Below are 18,571 nucleotides of genomic sequence, written 5' to 3'. Positions count from 1 at the left end.
GCAGACGCTCTTTTCCAGAGCGACTTACAGTTAGTGAGTGCATACATTTTTCATACTGGCCCCCCATGGGAATCAAACCCACAACCCTGGCGTTGCAAGCACCATGCTCTAACAACTGAGCTACTGAGCTACAATAGACAGTAATTCTTGTCTATCACTGTTCTGACTTTGTCATGTAATTGTACATTTTATGTGGACCCCAGAAAGAGTAGTTGCTGCATGTGCAGTAGCTAATGGGGATCCTAAAAACTAAACTTCTCTACAATATAATATAATATGCCATTTAGCAGACGCTTTTATCCAAAGCGACTTACAGTCATGCGTGCATACATTTTTGTGTATGGGTGGTCCCGGGGATCGAACCCACTACCTTGGCGTTACAAGCGCCGTGCTCTACCAGCTGAGCCAGAGGAACTATACTGTACAGTCGTGGTCAAAAGTTTTGAGAATGACACAAGTATTGGTCTTCACAAGGTTCGCTGCTTCAGTGTTGAGAGATATTTTTGTCAGATGTTACTATGGTATCCTGAAGTATAATTACAAGCATTCCATAAGTGTCAAAGGCTTTTATTGATAATTACATTAAGTTTATGCAAAGAGTCAATATTTGTTATGTCTATCTGAAAGAGGCAGTATGTGCTGATAGGATTTGAACCCGGGCCGCCATGGGTTGGCATGTATTTCAAGACTAAGTCACTAACCCTCTAAGCCATGGCAAAAGTCAGGGTTGAACACTATGGAAGAGCATGCATGTGTGAATTGCTGGTTCGAGTCTTGACTCCATCTCTTCCACTTACACAAATTTTATAATATGTTATAGGTTGCTTTTATCCAATGCAACTTACAGTCATACGTGCATACATTCGTGTGGTCGTGAGATTCAGACCCACTATCCTGGCGCTGCAAGCGCCATGCTCTACCAACTGAGCCACAGAGGACCACCATGTGGGTAGTGGACACTTCAGGAAAAAGTATAGGTTATTGACATGCATAGCCTGCAAGTGGCTCCAACCCACAAAGAGCACAAACATAGACGTATATTTGGCTCAAACATAGACGTCTATAATGAACTGTACTCTACTATAATGTACTCTGTACTGTAATGTACATTACTGCTCTGTAATGTACTGTACATAACTATACTGTGCTGTACTGAACTATATTGTAATGAACTGTACTGTACTGAACTATACATTACTGAACTATACTATACTGTACTGAACTGGTCTGGATCTAAAGGGTTACGGTCTTGACTTAATCTCTGGTACTCACACCAATTTTATACTTTTCAATCCATGTGGGTAGTGGACCAGTACACACTTCAGGAAACACTGTAGAGTATTGAGAGGCATGTCCAACAGGGGGCTCCATTCCCTTCAAGAGTGACTTGAATTGTCAGGCCCAAACTCACTCAACTTCAATGGATCACAGCGGCCATGACGTTTAAGATGTCAACTTCATTTATAATACATTTAAAGATCTTGGTCTATAGATGCTGTTAAGCAAGTTTGGGAGAAATTGGTTTAGTGGTGTCTGAGGAAATGTTGTTTAAAAATGTTGAAGAATTTACACCATTTTTAAAATGGCGGATAATCCATCACTGTGACGTCATTGGTCCAAGAGGCAAATTTGTTCCTCCGGTAAACATATGTACCAAATTCCAAGACTCTAGGTTGAACGAGGTGGCGGGCTGACCTTTTGAAGTCAAAGTCTGTTTATAGCGCCACCATTTGGCCGAGTTGCAACATGTGTAACCAGATGTATTTGTGCATCATTTTACAGCATCCCATAAATACAATATGGTTTCACCAGCTTTGCTGCTGAACCCCTAATAGTGAAAGCCAACAAATACAGTAGGGTTTCACCAGCTTTGCTGGTATGTATGGCCTAAAATGGGTATGTTCTAAATGCTGATTTAGTGCTTAGGCACCTAAAATAAAGAGCACTACACCACTGACCATAGTACTGGTAATTACTGATTGTGTTTAATTATTCAAAGTAAAACCATAAAGTACCCATTGTTTAATCACTCTTACCAGGGGAACATCAGCTGAAATAGGACTTTAAGATATAGTGTAACCTTATAGGATTCTTCTTCTGTTTGTATATAAGGGTCCTGAGTTCAATGGCTACCTAGTTGGGCGAGGCAACTCCAGGGAGGTGGACCTGAACCGGAATTTTCCAGACCTGAACGCTCTCATGTACTACTACGAGAAGACTAATGGTCGGAACCATCACCTGCCCCTGCCTGATAACTGGGAGCATCAGGTATGTACCAGACAGCCCTGCAGATCAACCACAAGCCAGAGTACAGGAAGAATACATGGGGTTAAGACCAGGGGTTGGAACCCAACATTTATTCCAATAGTTTATTTCTGAACAGAACCACTATTTTTTTCTGCTTCTTTCCACTGTTCCGACCAGCAAAATAAAGTTCCGAATAACATTTATATTATCGCACAATCAAAAAAAACCAATGATGATATTAACACTACAATCGCCTGGCCTTTCAGCCTATAAGTACCCGATAGAGAACGTTGCTGGGTTTCTCCTTTAGTATACTCATCAGATGCATATCAACCCACAAGGTGCGCAAACATAAGCACCAACGCATGATAAATAGTGCATAAACAACTGTAAAGCATGAATTGCATTAATAAATATTTGTGGAAATATATACATGTAAAAATATAACAACAATAGTTATTTGTTTAGATAGAGTCAAGGATATGTTTTGTATAATTCTACAAAGTGGTAGTGAAAAATGTGGGCCTAAAGACAATTTTTGACACTTCCAGCCAAAGACCCATCAACAATCTAACAGTCTAATAAATACATTTAATATATGCTATCTAAAGAATAATCATTTTGTTGTGTTTATATAGGTCTTAGGTAATATTACAATACTAAAAAACTATTATTTCAAAGAACATAATAACATTTTGATTACTTTCTTTTAGGCTACAAGTAAAAATGAAAAACCGATAGTTCAAGTCCAGCACAAAGAAGTCTATTATAATTTTGTTTTGGCAGGTCTAAAAAAACATTGTGAAAATAAGAAAATGTATTTAAAAGAAAACAGAATAGCATATTTTAAGTTTATTATGTTACTAGTCTTTGCTTAGTAGCCAGAGCAATGCTGTCATATAGAAATCAAAATGTTTTACCTGCATGTGACTCTAAAGGATTTGATAAAGTGACGCTTCTTTCCCTGCATCTGTCAAATACAAGATGCGCCCATCTCTTCATGTACAATTTGTCAACTGATAATATTGTCCCTAATAAACTATTGTCAATTTAATCTTGTCTATAGGCTGTCTTATTATGTGTGAAATTATTTTGAACATAGTTTAGGTGTAGTTTCGATGGGCTGGCTGCGCAGGCTGACTGGAATCATTTGTTTCCCCTTCGTGCATGAACTTTGATAGAGTCAAGGATATGTTTTGCATTATTCTAAAGGCCTACTGCAACACGTATCATGTTTTAGTTTCCCTTACAATAAATGTGATTAGTAAAAGAGTTAGAGTAAATAAAAAAGTCCCATAACAGCTTATTTTTGCAAAGTAAAACGTAAAAGAGAATGGTATCAACCCACAAGGCGCACCATCAAATTATTAACATGAGCGCCAACGCTGATAAATAGGCATAACACAAACTCATTACACAATTGTTATTCTAAATTAAAATCAATGTCTTCACCTTCCTTATCATTCACTTAGGCCTAATTTAAATTCAAATGTGAAGTAATATGCACAGCTTTTGCCCATTCATCCATTTGTCATTCATTCCTCATCAACTCGAATAGAGTCAATGATATGTTTGACATTATTTTAAAGGCCTATTGCAACACGTAGCATGTTTTCATTTTCCCTTACAATATATTTGATTAGTAATAGAGTTATAGTCCCGTAACAGCTTCTTTTAACAAAGTAAAATGTAAAAGGGAATGCTAAAAACCTGCAAAACATGAGCGCCAACACTGATAAATAGCCATAACACAAACTCATCATTACACTATTTTCTTTCCAAATTAAATCAACCTCTTCACCCTCCTTATCATTGTTGGTCCTAATTTAAATTCAATTGTGAAGCAAAATGCACAACTATTGCCCATTTATCCTTTTGTCATTCATTCAGTGAGGAGAGAGAGACGTATTAGCACCTGGCTGGGTACCAAAGTCTTACAGCACATAGTCAAAATTCGGACAAATGAGCAATACAAACATTTAGGAAAAGTCAGGGAAGGAGCAGGTTATCGTTTTTCTTTAGGCCGATTTGTTCTATTTACAAAATAAAACGTCAGTGGTCGTTGGCATATGGCGGTTCTAGTGTTAAAATATAGCTGGTAAAAGACATCAGATGGTTTCTCCTATCGCTTATAAGAATCTTTCACGGTTGAAATTCTCCAAATGATACAACTCTAACAGGACTGGTAGGATCTATGGTGGAAAATGCCTCAGACATGATTTTATATCACGTTAATGACCAATGGTTGAAAACTGTTTAAAAAGATAAAGTATTTAGCTTTTAAAATACACAAAATGGTGTCCTCTATCATTTATTACAATCTTTCATGGTTGAAGTTCCCCAAATGATGTGCATGCGCGTACCGATACATTTACGTCATTTAACAGACGCTCTTAACCAGAGCGACTTACAGTTAGTGAATACATATTTTTTAGTTTTTTTTGTTTTTTTATACTGGCCCCCCGTGGGAATCGAACCCACAACCCTGGCGTTGCAAATGCCATGCTCTATCAACTGAGCTACATCCCTGCCGGTCATTCCCTCCCCTACCATGGACGACGCTGGGCCAATTGTGCGCCGCCCATGAGTCTCCCGGTCGCGGGCGGCTGCGACAGAGCCTGGATTCGAACCAGGATCTCTAGTGGCACAGTTAGCACTGTGATGCAGTGCCTTAGACCACTGCGCCACTCAGGAGTGCGACGCATGGGGAGTGAGTAGCTCCGTTTTGTACAGACAACAAAGGTTAAATTGAGCCTCTAAACACAATATATCAATATATCCCCAAGCAACTGGGAGAGAGTGAGTGAACGGTCAGTTACATACAACAGCAAACAAATCAGTTGGTAAAGCGGCATGGCGACACGAATCCAACAAGCCATGGTTTCCCTCTGAGGAAAAGACAAGGAGCAACTTGGAGATGCAAACGAGAGTAATGAACAGCTAAAGGATATCCAGGAAAACATAGCTAAAATTGTGCGCCGCCCCATGGGTCTCCCGGTCGCGGCCGTCTACGACAGAGCCTGGATTCGAACCAGGATCTCTTGTGGCACAGCTAGCACTGCAATGCAGTGCCTTAGACCACTGTGCCACTCGGGAGGCCATAGTCATGGCATGGTTTCTTTTTAGCCAAATGTTGAATAGACATGCAGACAAATTAATTAATGCATGAAAATATAAATAATAGCCTACCGTTTGTAGTCTAAATAAATTGATATTATTTTGTTGGGTAACGGATCGGCTCTCGGAGCTCATTAAGAGGTGGCTTCTATCTTCAATATAATCATTCATTCAGAAGGTTAAACACATAGGTCTTAGGCCTGCAGTAAATTAAATTAGATTACCAGGTTAACTTTTCATTAGATTATAATAATCCATGCCTTCTGGGAATGTTATAAAGTCCGAAAGTTATGGTTGGAGTTAGACATGTGGCTGTCAGAAGTATTACAATGGAAATTAACTTTTAATCCGTCTGTCTGCATATTTCAAGACATGGCATATAAGCGTGAAGTGAGATAGGTTGGACGATACTTTTCTCGTCAAACATCTTGAAAAAACGTATACTTAAAAACAGAAAATTAACTAATGTCAGCCTTTAAATGCTTTATTATCCAAATGTTGAAAGTGCGTGTGGGCAACGGAGAGAAACAAAATCGTACAGTTTGAGGCCATGTGGTGGAGAGTGATGCGGGCACTGGAGATGGGGGTGTGAGCAGGTGGGTCTGGGCAGGTGTGATGTAGTTGTCGTTTGGATGTGTATGTTTTGTATTGTCTAAAAATATAAAATTAAATCGTACAAAAAAAATGTATAAGGATAAATGACACGTTTGCAACACACAACTGATTATTCATTATGAATAGGATTTATTTCATTTACATTCTTCATTGTAACCATAATGTCACAAATAATTGAACACACACAACATGAGCAGATTAACTTGGTCAAAACATTTCTTTATTAAAGACTATCAGAAAGAATGTTGGTACTTATTTATTTAGAACCAAAGCCACGAAAGTCACTCAGCTTTATGCTGCGAAATGGCCTACTAAATAGGCCAAGCCTAAATTAATATATTAAATTGCCTAAATAAACTAGTACATTTCATAAATAAATGAAGGAGCTCAGGTCTTGAAAATATGGGCAACCTTTTTCCCCTCCCTATCCTCGCTGGACTCTCTTTCATTCAGTTTCTTTTTCACATCAGTAAAGAAGGACTCCGTGTTTCAGAAACTCACTTTGTATAAAGGGGCTATATTTGTTATATATAATTATTTCTGTCTGTTTTTAGAGGGAGAGAAATCGTTAGTCAAGTGTAATTGCCCCATTGTATTTACCCAAGTTCTCTCTCAACTCCGGGACCACCCGCCAGAAATTGTTTTGTTGTTGCCTGATGCAGGACTCTAGTGCCAGAGAAGAGAGACTCTTGGACTGAAACATTCACACCTACATTAATTTTATGAAAAGATAGTCAATTTGTGCCACAGTTCAGACTACCAATAGATCAGTGTTCTAACTCCCCCTTGTGATAGTGTGATGCAATGACAGAATGACGCAATTTACCACAATCTGCCACCATCTAACACAAATGGTCGCTTCATAAGCTCAAAACTTTTAATTGAGGAATCACTGTACATGAACGAACAAGACAACAAAACTTGCAAACTTAAGAAGATGAATTGGACTAGCAAGAAAACAGAATGAGATGAAACATGAGAATATTGTCCTTACCAAAAGACAAGGAAAAAGGGGACCTTTCCAGCTACGTGGTCAAACTGATATCAGAGGAACTTCACGTGGCTATATCACCAAAGGATCGGGAATGATGCCATAGGATCGGTGTGAAACAGTTGAATGCTAAATACCCTCGCATGGTAATCTTCAAGCTGTGGAACTATCAGACCACAGGAGGGAAGGAGATCAAAATTCACGGCCAGTCCATTTGATTCGTCCAGGACCTGTCTGCTAAGCTGAGAAAAAACCCGCAAGCAATAGATTCCGATCAGTCACTGGAGGAAAAAGGAATCAAATCTCAACTCTTCTTCCCGGCAGTGCTGTGGGTATGGAATGGAACACAAAGGATGGAATTCACAAGTGCCAATGAAGCCCTAATCAAAATATACAAGAAACCTTCCCAGTAACCTTCCCAGTTGAAGGAGGAGAGCACCCTGCTCTGGGAAGATGACAAAGTAGGAAAAAACAATGAGTGCATTAGGCTACATACCTGAGACCAGCTTATCGTAAGTTGAGACAAAATCCTTTCCCCCTCCCCCCAATGCAATTTATACTCTACTTTCCCCAAATAATTGTTCTTCTCTATGAAGAACTGATAGAAGTAGCCAATGCTAATGGGCTACATGAATACAATTAAAAACGGGAATATAGCATGTATGTCAATAACTGTTCTATGGATGTGTGTGTGGATGTGTGTGGGAGCGTAGGTGTGTATGTGTGTGTGCGTTTGTATATAGATAAATGGGAGTGTGAGGGAAGAGTAAGGGATGGTGAACATTACTATGTGTAGGTTATATGTTGGGCGAGAATGAATGAGAATGGATGAGTAAGTCGATGGATGGATGGGTGTAAGTGTGTCTGAGAGGGAGGGAGGCAGGAAAAAGATGGGAGGTTGGGACAAGATTGGCTTGGGTTGGTAAGGGTGGGCAAGGATGAGAGGTAGGGACAAGCTTAGCTTGGGTGGGGAAGGGTACAAAGAAGTACTTTGCTTTATGTTTTTTGTTTGTTTTCTGTTAAAAGTTAACCATGCCTGTTCCATCTATCATTGAAGAACCAGATAAAGCATTTTAGCAGACATGTCATATGAGGGCGGTGGGCATTCCATGAAATGGGAGAGTCATAGTATGAATTCATAGTTACTGTATAGATTACTTATATGTAATACCAACAAAATCCAACTTATTACATAGAATGTGCATGGGCTCCATGATGGATAAAAAAAGCATACGGTTCTTGAACACTTAAAGAGATTGTCAGCAGATGTGGTTTTCCTGCAAGAGTTACATTTCAAAAAAGGAGAATTGAATATTTAAAGAGGAGCTGGGTTGGAGAGGCCTATGCTGCCACCTACTGTAGTAATGGTAGAGGTGTAGGCATCCTGATAAATAAGAATACACCATTTTCCTTATATCCCAGCACAGGGACCAAGAAGGCCATTTTCTAATGTTGAATTGTGCTTCGCGTGATGTATTGTTGTCTCTACTGTCTTGCCTTTGTGCTGTTGTCTGTGCCCAATAATGTTTGTACCATGTTTTGTGCTGCTACCATATTGTGCTGCTGACATGTTGTGTTGCTGCCATGCTCTGTTGTCATGTGTTGCTGCCATGCTATGTTGTTGTCTTAGGTCTCTCTTTATGTAGTGTTGTGGTGTCTCTCTTGTCGTGATGTGTGTTTTGTCCTATATTTTTATTTTTAAATCTCAGACACCGTCCCCACAGGAGGCCTTTTGCCTTTTGGTAGGACGTCATGGTAAATAAGTATTTATTCTTAACTGACTTGCCATGTTAAATAAAGGTTAAAGAAAAAGAAAAGAAACAGGTGAAATTCCGCCCAAACTCTGTATGCCATGGGCTCTCCAACCCTGTTCCTGTAGCTACCAAGTGCTTAATTTGGGAAACCAAGTGAAATCTGTTCGGGAACATCGATAGTAACATGTTTTCACAACGAAACATATTTCATTAAACTGTTGACAGCCCCTCTCTCTGCGTGCTGGAGAAAGGAATGATGGAGAGAGTGGAGGAGATGGACACACACAGTGGTGAGATATTCTGTAGCTAAAAGTAATGTGTCAGCCTATTAATTATGAATATATAAAGAATGCCCTATTACTAGGCTATTCAAAATCAAATACAAATTCACTATAATTGTAGGTTGACTCTGAATTTGTTTAATTTAGTCTAGACCAATTATGTACCAAATAAATCTTAAAATCAGTTTTTTTGTATGTTTTTCTGCCATGTGTAATATGTGGTAGACTATGTATTGTATAACGCACAATCATTATTTTAATTCAGGTTTTTTGTGGGGCTTGGGCTCATATATAGGCCTATGCTATGCATAAGCTCTAATATGCATATGGTTGTTTTGAATTAATCATCACCTTAGAAAGCGCTGTCCATTTAGTTGTGTTAGGCTTTGAAACAACATCCACAACACATGTTTTCCACTCAGGTTCAACCTGTTGTTGAACTTCTTTCTTCAAATTGATCAATCACTGTGAGGTGAGTTTTTAAAGCACATACTGTTTTGATGATAAGTGTTTGATGTGATTTTTTATTGCATTTGCATTGATGTCAGAGTGGTTAGAGGGACAATAGAGCCCTGAGTACCAGGCCATTAGCAACCTGATGATCATTAGCGAGTTGGTACTACTAACACATGTCCAGAGTGCATAAGAGGAGATTATCGTGACTCATGACTGCCGGTGTGGCAGATATATTGGTCACTGCAAACAGCCCTACACCTGGCACGTACTACCATACCCCATTCAAAGGCACATATACACAATCATATGTCTCAATTGTCTCAAAGGTTTAAAAAATCATTATTTAACCTGTCTCCTCCCCTTTATCTATAATGATTAAAGTGGATTTAAGAAGTGACATCAATAAGGGAGCATAGCTTTCACCTGGATTCACCTGTTCAGTCTATGTCATGGAAAGAGCAGGTGTTCTTAATGTTTTGTATACTCATTGTAGTTAAATGCACTAAAGAGGAACAATGGGTACATATTGACGATGCGCATACTCATCCCCAGACTCGTTACATGTCTATGTTCTAAGTATAAAGATAAGAACATTAACAACTTCATAGTTAAGAACACTATAACAATATGGATGAAAATGAAACATTTTCTACAAGAACCAATATCACTCCCTAAAAACACAACCCTATGCAAAATCCTTGGACAGCTTTTCAGAATTCACAGATAAATTGGTCCACATGGAAAACTAAAAGCATAGAAACTGTATATGACTTGGTAATAGGAAATACATTTATTTCCATGACAGAATTAAAAATCAATTTTGGACTGACCAATGTAGATATTTTAACTTAAGTTTCATATCACGAAATTTCGATTTGAAACCTTTTGGACAACAGAGCAATCTTGAGGGAATCGTATTTGAGTCAGAAAAGGATATTCATATGATAGGTAAGATACAAAACCTTGCAGAGAGTCTATCCAACTGACCTACCTCTTAGAATAAAATATAAATGACTAGAACCAAGACTTAAAAATAACTGGTATTGGCACAATATGGAGGGAATGTTGGAACATACGTAACACAATTACAGTTAATGCAAATGTACGCTTAATCCAGTATAAACTAATGTATAGAATGTATTACACAAAATAAAAAATTCACATTCTACAGCACAAACTAACAATGACTCAATAATCCATGCCTTCTGGGAATGTTATAAAGTCAAAGTTATGGGCGGAGTTAGAAAGTTAGCTGTCCGAAGTATTACAATGTAAATTTACTTTTAATCTGTCTGCATATTTCAAGACATGACATATGAGGGTGCAGTGAGCTTTTTACTGTCCTATGTGTCTTAACCAGGGGTTGGAACCGGATCAGGGAACAGAACAGAAAATCAGAAAATAACTACAATTTTCAAGGAACAGAAATGGAACCTGGAACGAAAGTGATACAAAATATTCTAGTCCCACAACAAAACGCAACAAAGCACCTAACTCTGTCACTCCAGTGTCTGCCTGCAAGCTGAAAATATTTGCCTGTGCATGTTTAGGCTACCTGCCCCTCCCCCTCTGAAGCATAGGCTGATGTTACAAGCTTGATTCAGAAGATAGGGAGAGAGATTTTTAATTGATAAACTTTTTCAATACTAGTGAAGCTTGTTAGCTACAGTGATGGAAAAAAGTATTTGATCCCCTGCTGATTTTGTACGTTTGCCCACTGACAAAGACAAATCAGTCTATGATTTTAATGGTAGGTTTATTTGAACAGTGAGAGACAGAATAACAACAACAAAATCCAGAAAAACACATGTCAAAAATGTTATAAATTGATTTTCATTTTAATGAGGGAAATAAGTATTTGACCCCTCTGCAAAACATGACTTAGTACTTGGTGGCAAAACCCTTGTTGGCAATCACAGAGGTCAGACGTTTCTTGTAGTTGGCCACCAGATTTGCACACATCTCAGGAGGGATTTTGTCCCACTCTTCTTTGCAGATCTTCTCCAAGTCGTTAAGGTTTCGAGGCTGACGTTTGGCAACTCGAACCTTCAGCTCCCTCCACAGATTTTCTATGGGATTAAGGTCTGGAGTCTGGCTAGGCCACTCCAGGACCTTAATGTGCTTCTTCTTGAGCCACTCCTTTGTTAGCTTGGCCGTGTGTTTTGGGTCATTGTCATGCTGGAATACCCATCCACGACCCATTTTCAATGCCCTGGCTGAGGGAAGGAGGTCCTCACCCAAGATTTGACAGTACAAAGAGCTCGATTTTGGTCTCATCTGACCACAACACTGTCACCCAGTTCTCCTCTGAATCATTCAGATGTTCATTGGCAAACTTCAGACGGGCCTGTATATGTGCTTTCTTGAGCAGGGGAACCTTGCGGGCGCTGCAGGATTTCAGTCCTTCACGGCATAGTGTGTTACCAATTGTTTTCTTTGTGACTATGGTCCCAGCTGCCTTGAGATAATTGACAAGATCCTCCCGTGTAGTTCTGGGCTAATTCCTCACCATTCTCATGATCATTGCAACTCCACGAGGTGAGATCTTGCATGGAGCGCCAGGCTGAGGGAGATTGACAGTTCTTTTGTGTTTCTTCCATTTGCGAATAATCGCACTAACTGTTGTCACCTTCTCACCAAGCTGCTTGGCGATGGTCTTGTAGCCCATTCTTGTCTTGTGTAGGTCTACAATCTTGTCCCTGACATCCTTGGAGAGCTCTTTGGTCTTGGCCATGGTGGAGAGTTTGGAATCTGATTGATTGATTGCTTCTGTGGACAGGTGTCTTTTATACAGGTAACAAACTGAGATTAGGAGCACTCCCTTTAAGAGTGTGCTCCTAATCTCAGCTCGTTACCTGCATAAAAGACACCTGGGAGCCAGAAATCTTTCTGATTGAGAGGGGGTCAAATACTTATTTCCCTCATTAAAATGAAAATAAATTTATAACATTCTTGACATGCGTTTTTCTGGATTTTTTTGTTGTTATTCTGTCTCTCACTGTTCAAATAAACCTACCATTAAAATTATAGACTGATCATTTCTTTGTCAGTGGGCAAACGTACAAAATCAGCAGGGGATCAAATACTTTTTTCCCTCACTGAAGCTAGTTCAGGCTTGTTATCAAGCTAGCTCAAAGAACATTCAAAGTTCCTCCATAGAAGCCGCTGCTCCTAGGTATAATTCTGTGGACCTATACTGAACAAAAATATTAATGCAACATGTAAAGTGTTGGTCCCATGTTTCATGAGTTGAAATAAAAGATCCCCGAAATGTTCCATATGCACAAAAAGCTTATTTCTCACATATTTGCTTACATCCCTGTTATTGAGCATTTCTCCTTTGCCAAGATAATCCATCCACCTGACAGGCGTGGCATATCAATAAGATGATTAAACAGCATGGTCACTACACAAGTGCACCTTGTACTGGGACAATAAAAGGCCACTCTAAAATGTGCAGTTTTGTTACATGACACAATGCCACAGATGTCTCAAGTTTTGAGGGAGCGTGAAATTGGCATGCTGACTGCAGGAATGTCCACCAAAGCTGTTGCCTGAGAATGTAATGTTCATTTCTCTACTATAAGCTGCCTCTGTGGTTTTAGAGAATATGGCAGTACGTCCAACAGGCCTCACAACTGCAGACCTCGTGTATGGCGTTGTGTGGGCGAGCGTTTTGCTGATGTCAACGTTGTGAACAGAGTGCCCCATGGTGGTGGTGGGGTTTATGGGCAGGCAAAAGCTACAGACAACGAAGACAATTGCATTTTATCGATGGCAATTTGAATGCACAGAGATACCGTGACAAGATCCCGAGCCCCATTGTTGTGCCATTCATCTGCCGCCATCACCTCATGTTTCAGCATGATAATGCACGGCCCCATGTCGCAAGGATCTGTACACAATTCCTGGAAGCTGAAAATGTCCCAGTCACACCAGATACTGACTGGTTTTCTGATCCAAGCCACTACCTTTTTTTTGCTAAGGTATCTGTGACCAAGAGATGTACAGTATATCTGTATTCCCAGTCATGTGAAATCCATAGATTAGGGCCTAATTAATTTATTTCAATTGACTGATTTCCTTATATGAACTGTAACTCAGTAAAATCTTTGAAATTATTGCGTGTTGCGTTTACATTTTTGTTCAGTATAATTCACATAATCCTTGTCATAACAAGATGCCCAGCATTTCAAGCCTCCTCCTCAACCCTCTCTCGCTCTCTACCACCCACAAAATGTATGTTGCATCTTGCGCCATGGGCTACACTTGCCTGTCCATCACACATGTAAACAACTAGCAATGATTGGTGCAGTAGGGCAGGAGTGGAAAGGTGTGTCGGACGGTAGGACGGAAGGGTAGGACGGATGGATCCCGGAATATGGATCCTTGATCATAAGAGAAGCAGCCAGGCATTCATGTGGACGGATCAGTGGGTGGATTGGTAGTTGGATCCCGGGTTGAGTGGATTGGGGGCCTCACCGGTTTGTAGTACCCCAAGTGGGGTATAGTGGGGAAAGCAGGAAGTTAGCAAGGATACAGAGATAATCAAATACATGAAAAAGACTACACATAACTGAGGCTAAAAAATGTGTGTTTTTAGCCTAGTTTTAAACATTGAGACTAAGTCTGATACCCGGACGTGGATTGGCAGGCTGTTCATACAGTGAGGGAAAAAAGTATTTGATCCCCTGCTGATTTTGTATGTTTGCCCACTGACAAAGAAATGATCAGTCTATAATTTTAATGGTAGGTTTATTTGAACAGTGAGAGACAGAATAACAACAAAAAGATCCAGAAAAACGCATGTCAAAAATGTTATAAATTGATTTGCATTTCAATCAAGGAAATAAGTATTTGACCCCCTCTCAATCAAAGATTTCTGGCTCCCAGGTGTCTTTTATACAGGTAACGAGCTGAGATTAGGAGTACACTCTTAAAGGGAGTGCTCCTAATCTCAGCTTGTTACCTGTATAAAAGACACCTGTCCACAGAAGCAATCAATCAATCAGATTCCAAACTCTCCACCATGGCCAAGACCAAAGAGCTCTCCAAGGATGTCAGGGACAAGATTGTAGACCTACACAAGGCTGGAATGGGCTACAAGACCATCGCCAAGCAGCTTGGTGAGAAGGTGACAACAGTTGGTACGATTATTCGCAAATGGAAGAAACACAAAAGAACTGTCAATCTCCCTCAGCCTGGGGCTCCATGCAAGATCAGCAGCTGGGACCATAGGCAGCTGGGACCATAGTCACCAAGAAAACAATTGGTAACACACTACGCCGTGAAGGACTGAAATCCTGCAGCGCCCGCAAGGTCCCCCTGCTCAAGAAAGCACATATACAGGGCCGTCTGAAGTTTGCCAATGAACATCTGAAAGATTCAGAGTAGAACTGGGTGAAAGTGTTGTGGTCAGATGAGACCAAAATCGAGCTCGTTGCATCAACTCAACTCGCCGTGTTTGGAGGAGGAGGAATGCTGCCTATGATCCCAAGAACACCATCCCCACTGTCAAACATGGAGGTGGAAACATTATGCTTTGGGGGTGTTTTTCTGCTAAGGGGACAGGACAACTTCACCGCATCAAAGGGATGATGGATGGGGCAATGTACCATCAAATCATGGGTGAGAACCTCCTTCCCTCAGCCAGGGCATTGAAAATGGGTCATGGATGGGTATTCCAGCATGACAATGACCCAAAACACACGGCCAAGGCAACAAAGGAGTGGCTCAAGAAGAAGCACATTAAGGTCCTGGAGTGGTCTAGCCAGTCTCCAGACCTTAATCCCATAGAAAATCTGTGGAGGGAGCTGAAGGTTCGAGTTGCCAAACGTCAGCCTCGAAACCTTAATGACTGGGAGAAGATCTGCAAAGAGAAGTGGAACAAAATCCCTCCTGAGATGTGTGCAAACCTGGTGGCCAACTACAAGAAACGTCTGACCTCTGTGATTGCCAACAAGGGTTTTGCCACCAAGTATTAAGTCATGTTTTGCAGAGGGGTCAAATACTTATTTCCCTCATTAAAATGCAAATCAATTGCTGTTTACTTTTTTCCCTCACTGTAGGTGTGGCGCTTTGTAGGAGAAGGCCTTGACTCCAGCTGTGTTTTTTTTGTATTTGCAGGATGGCAAGAAGGCCGGTGTCCTGTTGTATTAGCATGTCTTTAAGGTAGTTTGGAGCTTGTCCGTGTAAAGCTTTGCATGTTAGAAATAAGACTTGTAGTCTGTACAGGACAGTATGAGGAGCCATTGAAGTGAGGCAATAATTGGAGACTCTTCAGACTTTTTGTTTCCTGGTCGGCAGCATTTTGTACGAGTTGGAGATGTTTCAGATTGGTAGCGTTACAACCTGATAGAAGGGCCTTATAGTAGTCCAGATAGGATGTAATAAAGGCACGCATTACTTTTTCTGCATCAGTAAATGCAAGTAGGTTTTAAAAATCTCCATCAAAATCCATCTGTTTAAGCTAGAGATATCAGATTTTGCATGGGCTGTCCACCGCAACCGCCAATGGCAGCCTTCCTCATCTGCGATGGAAAGTGGCCGAGTTTAGCTGTGTTTGTCAGACTAAAATCTGTCTTCTTGCGACCTTTTGGCCTACAAACTAATACAAACTTAATGGAAAGATGAGACTCTCACGAACACGAAGTTGGTAACGCCGATCTGCCAACTTTTGTCTGTAGTATCCAAACAGTTTGGGCTACACACTGAAATGACCCCTCTATGGAAAGGAGAGACTCTCAAGAACACATACATCTCTAGGATGCCCAGAAGCCTTGCAAGACTCGTCTGAAGGTAGTTTAAAAACAAATGTTTTATTTATATATATATTTTTTACCTAAAAGTGTCCTAAAATTCCAAATAAAATAGCTAAATGATCCTTGGTATGACCATCTTAAAACAATTCCATATGTTAGCTTAGTATGCCCCATGTAGCTCAGTTGGTAGAGCATGGTACTTGCAATGCCAGGGTTGTGGGTTCGATTCCCACGGGGGGCCAGTATGAAAATGTATGCACTCACTAACTGTAAGTCGCTCTGGATAAGAGCGTCTGTTAAATGACTAAAATGTAGAACCCCTCCACCCCTTAAGGATTAAATAAAAAAGGCTGCTCTGGTAGTGTTCTTTATGTGGGTATTGATGAGATTTCACTCAAATTAATGTAGATTTAGATTACATAAATACTCAATATTCCTGAATGAAACTGCACATCCATGGATAACTACATTCCATTAATGTGACCGACCACCTCGATTCAGTCTTATGTTGCAACATTTGAAATAGTATTTTTTACATACAAAGTAGAAACTCAAAGCTAAAACAATAAATCAAAAATACATCATACACTGCAGTTAAGGAACAATGGGAAAGTAACCCCACTTTTGAAAAATGGTCCTCGAATATTTTGGTACACCTACAGGAGAGCTCTTCTTTCTCTACATCATTTCAGCATAGTTCACACCCTCTTAAGCCCCACCCATCTCTTTAAGGATTCACATGTGATGCCATGTGCTAAACAGAGTGAATAAGGTAGTGTAGTAAACAACCAAAGATTTCAAGATTAAAAGTGGTGAAAGTAGTAGCCTACAATAAGCAAAAACTCCATACACTTTATCTAATCCTTGGCCTATATCCTAATCTGACTTTTGTGCAGGTCATGTTGTTCTTCACTTTACCGTCTCTGGTAAACACACACTATATCAAAGTGTCCAGATAAAAATATTTTATAAATATTTTATAAATACTAGATGATGCTTACCAAGACACACTTGCCTAAATTGATGGGTCATGTGAAAGAAATTGTATAACCACTCCCCAGCCACATCTAGCTAATTGTATGGGTCACTATTGTCTAGACATGCACACATGTTCATGAAATACAATAGATGGCCGTAATCACCCCTAGACACACCTGTCTAACTTGATGGGTCATGTAATCATCTGGCGAAGTGGAGTCTTTTGTTTACACAATGAACCATAATCCCAACCCATACTACTAGCAATCCAAACAGATTGTAATAGCTAGCCACCATGCATGAAATGCTGTAGCATGAATCTGCAGGTAGCTAAAGCTAGCCAACTAGGTTCAATGTTAGCTAGCTAACATTAGGCTATAACTAGCAATGCAAATGGATTTCTGAGATACAAATAATATTACTACACAGATCATACACGTAACGTAAACTATTGAGCCAACAAGCTAACGTTCGCTAGCTAGCTAACAACACACTTTAACAAGCAAAGAAAACAACTTTCTGACAAAATTAGAAACATATAACATCTGAAAATGTAGCTAGACTCTTACCCGTATACATGGATGAATCCTTCATGGCAGACTGGAATCCCTTCAACTATGTAAAAGACATCCTGTGTCATTTCTGTTTTGTTTGTAGCTACAGCTTGTTTGGCCCGTTGTGTCAAGTCACTCCATCACAACTTTCCCCCACTGATCTTTGTCGAAAGCGCCTGCTAAATTCAGGGCAGTAGCAAAACTTTTGCAGTTCTCCATGGCTAACGTTATATCTTTCACAAATGCCGCGGTAGCAAGGATTATCTACACATACTAAGCAGTTCATGTTATAGACCAGAAGCATGCTACATGGCAGAACAATCCGAACTCATCTCTCGGCATGTCCAGCCCACCCATTATCTCAGCCAATCATGCCTAGCCGGAAGGTTCCTTTCTTTTTCCGTGGCTAAATCAACTAGGCTCATAATTTAACAATTTTTTTGGTATTTACAGATTGCATACAAGTTTGTTATTAAGGCACATGTTCCAGAAGGCATATCTGCCAAAAAAAAACACATTTTGATAAAAAATTAATAAAATTACATTCAAATGCCTCTCCTGTGAAGTTGTGACGTGCAACATACGCCTAGCTTCATGAAACGGGTCTAGTGTTTAAGAAAGGCTTAAACACTAGAAAAGTACATTTCCTAAAGAAAATGTATGTGCTTGCTAACTTGCCTTAAAATATTTATGGTTGTAAAATAAAATAAAACTTATGCACATTTAAATTGATTATATTTCAAAAAGTATACATAGTAGCAAAAAGCTGTATGCAAGCTATCTAAGTTGGGTCAGTCTGCACATTCTAAATGTGGTT

General features: G+C 39.9%; 1 protein-coding gene across 2 annotated transcripts in view; it reads left to right on the top strand.

The window, feature by feature from the left end:
- cpn1 (carboxypeptidase N, polypeptide 1) overlaps window positions 1-18,571 on the top strand; it is a 191,489-nt gene that overhangs the window by 72,189 nt on the left and 100,729 nt on the right. The window contains exon 3 of one of the 2 annotated variants that reach the window (XM_084163456.1): window positions 2,113-2,268. The exons of the other annotated variant lie outside the window; for it this stretch is intronic. Within the exon in view, the coding sequence (XP_084019582.1) occupies window positions 2,113-2,268 (156 nt within the window). The remainder of the gene's footprint in view (window positions 1-2,112; window positions 2,269-18,571) is intronic. 2 annotated transcript variants of the gene reach the window in all.

This window comes from Coregonus lavaretus (assembly GCF_964263955.1).
Source record: "Coregonus lavaretus genome assembly, chromosome: 1".
Lineage (NCBI taxonomy): Eukaryota > Metazoa > Chordata > Actinopteri > Salmoniformes > Salmonidae > Coregonus > Coregonus lavaretus.
The sequence above is the reverse complement of the archived record's forward strand: the minus strand, read 5'-3'. Positions and strand labels throughout refer to the sequence as shown.